General features: G+C 34.3%; 1 protein-coding gene across 1 annotated transcript; it reads left to right on the forward strand.

The window, feature by feature from the left end:
* The first annotated feature begins 1,962 nt into the window (after positions 1 to 1,962).
* On the forward strand, positions 1,963 to 4,181 carry LOC150097523 (uncharacterized). The gene is made up of 2 exons (XM_090407452.1): positions 1,963 to 2,658; positions 3,350 to 4,181. The coding sequence occupies exons 1-2, from the start codon at positions 2,272 to 2,274 to the stop codon at positions 3,542 to 3,544; spliced, it is 582 nt and encodes a 193-aa protein (XP_090263578.1). The 5' UTR covers positions 1,963 to 2,271; the 3' UTR covers positions 3,545 to 4,181.
* The last annotated feature ends 2,607 nt before the right edge of the window (positions 4,182 to 6,788 follow it).

Below are 6,788 nucleotides of genomic sequence, written 5' to 3' on the forward strand. Positions count from 1 at the left end.
TAGTGCAAGATAAAATAAAAACTAATGTTCAAACCTTATTTATTGGAATAAATGTTGCTTGATTGCATTTTTTATTTTATTATTATTATTTTTTGCAGAATATTTTAAAACAATTGTTTAACACAAACGCGGAAATTAGCACGAAAATAATTCCCACAATATTTACTGTAACACATCTTCCAAAATGAATATATATATATGTATATATAGTTATTATTATTATATGACACCTCCAGGGAGTCCAAAGACTCATTGAGGGAGAGTGTGCCAACAGCATCGAACGATTGATCTCTCCTACAACCACTAACCGCGCTCAAACTTGCTTTTTTATAAAACTTATAAAATAATTTATAAGTTTTAGCCGATAAAAGTGAAATTGTGATTATTATAAATTAAGAAACTATTTTTACATAAATATTGTATCAGACTGTAAAAGAAATCTCGGTATTTATATTTTGAATATAACTGAAAATAAAAACAAGACATTGCCGATGTATTCTGTACTACTGCTTGAGGCTCTTTAGTGCGACTTCTAAAGAAGTGGTCTTGCTTTCTCAGTAGCATTAATAATAATCTACGCTTTTAGCCTTTACCTCCAGCTGAGATTGTCTAGTATTAAGAGTGTTAAGAAAGTTATTTCCAGCAGCAGTAAAAAGTCATATTTGGAATTTAAGGGAAAAAAGAAAAAAAAACTAACCCTACTGAATTTTCTTTTTTGTTGTATACATGTAACCAAAAATTCTATTCTATATTTTCGTATGGTGAAAATATAGAATTTCTAAAACTTAGAATAATGTTAACAAATGATTGTAGATTTCAAAAAAATGGTCCGGATTTAGAAGTATCTGCTTTCGCGGATACAAAAATATCGACTTCTTTTATCAAAACGATAAAATAGATATTGAATATTCTGAAAACTTTCAAACCGGTAGAAAATTAGAGTAGCTATCGATAATTCAGTTCCAGGAGTTCTATTCTGAAATAAAAAAAATCCATTGAACAAAAAATAAACGTAAATAAACAAAAATAAATACTGTACTTAAAAAAATGCATAAAATTTTTCTTTGATTTGTAAATCCTTGGATTAATTTTTGAATCTACTTAACTCAGTGTGAATTAACTACACATTCACTGCTCACTTCAGCGCCCCTTGAAGAAGGGCCCCGATACGACGCTTGCGTACTTTCTATAGTAAGCCGGCCCCTACTGTTCGCTAAAACCAGAAAAGCATGATTTCTGTACTTTGTTAGTCACCATACCTCTAATGATTGGATCCTCATACGCGATATGCGATTAACCTTTGCCTTTTTCGTAATACTAGCTCCCCATATTCATTCGCATCAACCAATCGTTTTCTTTAAGTTCCAGGCGCGCCACAATTGGGACATATTTGCGCAATCGCTTAATTAACCCTGCTCAATTTTTAACATAAGTTAAAAATTGGATTCTGTTTGCATGCGATTTTTTTTTTTAAATGTGATTTATAATAAAAGTACTGTATGTTGAAATGCTGTTTCTACTCAAAGATTTAAACTTTTCAATTAAAAAAAAAATGTTTTGACTTGGATAATATTCGATATAACATTGCTTTTCCACTCACTCTCAAGTGTGACTTCAAAGTAAGACTGAAAAAAGTCCCACTATTAATTACCGAGACAACGATTTGAAAGTCTCTTCTATTTCTGTGGCTTTATCAGTCCGTAGATTAACAATGAAAACAGTCACGTCGCTCCAAGTGTGGCGACGTGACGTTTCACACATACCAAGGTCTGTACAAGGAGCAAGAGTCAGATTCTCTTCCTATTTCAGAGCTTAGACCTGCACCAATCTGCAGCCTAGACTAAGTTGTTATGATCGAATACATTCCTTTCATTGGTGTAATCTCTTCTTTTTTTGTAACGTCATACACAGAACCAATCACTTTGAGGCGTAGTTTGAAACATTATCAGTATAATAAAATAATCGAGCTATTCGTTGAAAAGAGAAGTGTATTAATGAATGAGGCTTAGCATAAACTGTGTACTATATATTTATATTTAAATTTTAAAAAAGTTAATTGGAACCTGCAGACGTTGTCTGAGTAAATGTGCTTTCATGTGACCTATCGCCTAGCACCCACTTGCAACTCTGAAGTAAAATGAGAAAACTTGTAGAATAGCGACTGTTTAAAGTTTACTAAAAGCATGCGAGGTAAGAAATTTAACGTTCCATTCAGAGCGATTACTAAAGTTTCTCCAGTTTTCTATTGAATAAAAAAAAAGAAAGTCTGACATGGTTGAAGAACCTTGTTATAGTGCCAGTATATCTTTTATACTTGGCTTAGATGATTATTTAGACAGTTCTGCATATGAATCAGATTTTTCTGATGATGACGACAGTATGTTATGCGAAACGGTTTTAATGGAACAAGATTTATGTCCTCTGCAGGAAGATCTCCTAGACAGTCAAATAAGGCAGATCTTAAATAACTGTAGTGTTAACACTCATAATACGACTGCATTAAATAATTCAAAAACTGATATGGAAGTTGTAATGTACGATATTTGCAATGAAGTAGGGATTTTGGACAATGAACACCATAGTGGGCTTCGTGATATAAATAGAAGATGGAATGAACAGATGAATCAGTGTGCCACAACAGTAAATAAAGTAGGCAAGGTAAGAGTATATTCATATATACGCACTGAATTTCAATATTTCATTAAAGGGAAAATTATTACAAAAATAAACATGGGAATATGCTAAGAAATGTAAATATAGAACGCATATGTAACCGAACAAATCCCAAATCGATTAATGATATCTTTGACGTACACATGCATGTGCATCGCATTTCCCACCAAATCCAAACAATATTTCGTCCATCTTTTTTTTTTTTTTAATGTATGCTCCTTTGAATGGAAGTAGAGATTAATGCTTTCTGCGGATATTTAACATTTTAAGATAATCAGTTGTTTAGAAACACTTTACAACCTAAACGTAATCCTGAAGAAAAACGACAACAAAAAAAAAAAACGTTTTGTAAGAGCAATGCTACCGATAAAAAGTCATTGGTACCTCAACAAATTAAAGTAATGCTGCCAATGAAATTTTTATCCAACAATTGTCTGTTCTTTTAATGAGAGAATATTACTTAAATCTGCCCCACAATCAGTGTTTATTAATTTAGAACAATCTGCCAATGTACATTTTATGTGAAATGAAAAAACATCTAATTTTTTTTCAACCATTTAACAGTCAATGTGTTTAAAAATATGGATGCCCTCACTTCATTTACATCTTCAAATGACTTTATATATAAATATACAATGCCTTGTTTCCCATAATTTATTTATTTTTATAATTTTAGGTTCACTTTGCACCTGAAGAACTCCTTGTTACAGTCTGTCCTGTAGGCAATTGGGAAAGAAAAGGCCCCTGGGAAGAATTTGCACATAACAGAGCACATTTTCATAGAAGGATACAGGAAGTTGGAGCCATTATCTCTCCTTGTTTAAATGTGCAACATAGAACTACCATATATATGAAAAACAACAGGACTTAAATGTGAATGTGTCTTAGCCCTAAATTTGTTTCAAATGAAAAAAAAAAAATTGTCCGAAACTAATATTTATTAAGCATAAGGACTTAACATTATGCTTAATGTTAAGCCATTATGCTTCCTATTAGGATTTCAACAAATGGAGACAGTTTATTGGTGTTTACAGTAAACTTTAAGAAATTTTTTTTTTCTTTAACCTACTATGACTTAAAATGCTAGTGAATTTCACTGTGCAGGGACACCACTGTCTTGCATATTAGAATCCTTGAAGAACTTCAATGTTTTGGTTTAAATTATCTAACCTTGATTATTATTGAATAATCCTTGATTATTAACCTTGAACTAACATTATTAATGTTTGCAACCTTTTATAGGTGGGAGTATAGAAAGAACAGAAATAGAGAATTTTTTAAATGAAAGTATGTTAAATATGTTTCTTATTGTGACATAAGACTGTACATAATCCATTATAAATACTTGCTGTTAGTGTAATACAAACAAAATCACAAAATATATCATTTAAGGTATTCTGTTTTTAGTCAAGTTCTATATATCAAAACACTCAGGCAGGAGTTGAAGAATGATTATTCACCAGATGAAAGATCATCTTTCTACTTATGTCAAGATCTCTATACATATAAATATTAAAAGTATTCGACTATGCATTTCCAAAATCTAAATATGAGGTATGATAAATGGGATTTATCAATGCTAAAGTTTTTTTATGTTCTAAAGTTTTGTGATCATGCTATTATATGATATTTAATTCATAAAATTGAATTTTAATTGCGACTAAATAGGATATTTTTCTTGAATTTCAAGACTGAATAACAGTCAAGCATTCTGTGAATATTATAGAAAATGAGAAAAACAAAAATGCAGTTTCAGTGCACTAATGTGATGTATATTAAGTTGACAAATTCCTTATTTTAAAGCTCTTGAAATAAGGAAAATGTTCTCTCTGATGAGAAAGCAGAAAAAACAAAACATTTCTTTCATATGCATGGATGCAGGAATTGATTCATTTTATGTATAATCACACAGATATACACAAACCACTACCAGACAAACTTTGTATTCTTGACTCATTGGGAGAAGGGCTAACATAACTGTCAGTATCTTGCATGGCATGACTTATTCACTGTGCACTCAGTCTACATGAGAATGAATTTTTCTCAGTCACTTATATTATTATTACGGGCAACTCCAGGGAGTCCTTAGACTCATCGAGGGAGGCCCTAAACATCATGTCCACACATCTATACCACATTCTCACAGTTTCTACCATACCTTGCCTTGAACTCACTCACCGTCTTAGCACCCACAACAGACTCTGGCAGCTTATTCCACTCATTCACCACTCTAAAAGTAAAGAACCCACAGTTCTAACACCCTTGCTGGCCACACTCTTGCCCAGCTTCGATAGGTGTCCCCCTAGTTCTCCCACCACCAGTCCTGATCCCAAAAATATCCTCTGAATTAATCCTATAAAAACCCTTTGGCAATTTGAATGTCTCAATCATATCTCCCCTTTTCCGCCTATCAACTAATTTCTGCAACCCACAAATCTTCAATCTGTTCTGATAAGGTTCATTTCATAGACCTGCTATCATCTTGATCACTCGGCTCTGGATCCTCTCCACCTCCTCCCCATCAAGAAGAAACCTAGATGACCAAATTTGGGCACAGTAGGCGAGATAAGGTCTTATCAAGGCTCGGTACAGAGGTACAATAACTTGATTGTCTCTGCGGGTCAAAGTATTTTTCAACAACCAAGTGAGTTGATGAGCCGATTTAGCCACTTATGCAATGTGCCCCGTAAACTTCATCTCCTATCCACCAACACTCCCAAGTCCCTAGCCTCAATCTCCTGGAGTACAGTTCCACCAATGTTGTATACTGCTGCTAATCGTTTCACCCCAAAATGCATAACCTTACATTTTGTAACATTAAATTGACATCCATTTTCCTTAGCCCAGAACACCAATCCATCCTGCTAGATTTTGACCTCTTCTGCATTTACTATTGTCCTACCCAACTTTGCATCATCAGCGAACAAATGAACTGTTCCTCTTAGATCCTTCCCTATATCGTTAATGAACAAATTAAACAGCAGTGGTCCAAGAACAGAACCCTGCACCACACCACTAGTCACAGGCCGTCTTTTGGACTCTACTCCTGAATAAACTACTCTGATATCTCTCAATCAACCACCCACCTATCCATTCCCATATGTTGTAGTTTACGGATTAGAATGCCATATGGTATCCTGTCAAATGCCTTAACCAGGTCCAGCAGTATTAATGTAAACCCATTACCCTTATCCAGTTCAGCCGTCACTGTGTTGTAAAACTTGAGCAAGTTACCGAGGCATGATCTACCCTTCACAAAGCCATGCTGTTCCCCGTATAGTATCTAATTTTCATTAACCCATTCCTGTATTTTTCCCTTGACTACTTTCTTCAAGACCTTGACAACTACTCCTGATATGCTGATCGGTCGGTAACTTGCAACCGTAGTCTTGGATCCTCCTTCATGCAGTGAAATTATATCAAGGGCACTAATTACTTAAATTAAGGGGATATTAAATCCCGCATAGTTTTAAAACCGAATAAGAAACTCAAAGATCGGAATCAGAGAGTTTCTTGCCGAATATAGTAAACTATAAAGTATCGGCGACACTAGCGTTAGCCAATACAAGTGATCCTAGTACGTAGTACAATACTGGCGCAACTCGTTGCAAAGGTGAAGGAAGTTCAGATCACTATTCTTAGGTATTTTCCATAATGTAAAAAACACATTTCCTAGGAAATGTGTTTTTACATTATGGAAAATTTACATTAATACTGCTGGACCTGGTTAAGGCATTTGACAGGATACCATATGGCATTCTAATCCGTAAACTACAACATATGGGAATGGATAGGTGGGTGGTTGATGGAGAGATATCAGAGTAGTTTATTCAGGAGTAGAGTTCAAAAGACGGCCTGTGACTAGTGGTGTGGTGTGCTGCAGGGTTCTGTATTCTTAGGTATTTTCCATAATGTAAAAACACATTTCCTAGGAAATGTGTTTTTACATTATGGAAAATACCTAAGAATAGCGATCTGAACTTCCTTCACCTTTGCAACGAGTTGCGCCGGTATTGTACTACGTACTAGGATCACTTGCATTGGCTAACGCTAGTGTCGCCGATACTTTATAGTTTACTATATTCGGCAAGAAACTCTGATTCCGATCTTTGAGT

The sequence above is a fragment of the Typopeltis vanoorti genome, chromosome 17 (genome assembly GCF_054136105.1).
Source record: "Typopeltis vanoorti isolate ZY-2024b chromosome 17, IOZ_Tvanoo_1.0, whole genome shotgun sequence".
NCBI classification, from domain to species: domain Eukaryota; kingdom Metazoa; phylum Arthropoda; class Arachnida; order Uropygi; family Thelyphonidae; genus Typopeltis; species Typopeltis vanoorti.

Bases quoted from the DNA above. Each gene is read 5' to 3' on its own strand.
- LOC150097523 (XM_090407452.1), top strand. From the start codon at position 2,272: ATGGTTGAAGAACCTTGTTATAGTGCCAGTATATCTTTTATACTTGGC. The intron at 2,659-3,349 runs GTAAGAGTATAT...TTATAATTTTAG, and splicing joins CAGTAAATAAAGTAGGCAAG to GTTCACTTTGCACCTGAAGA.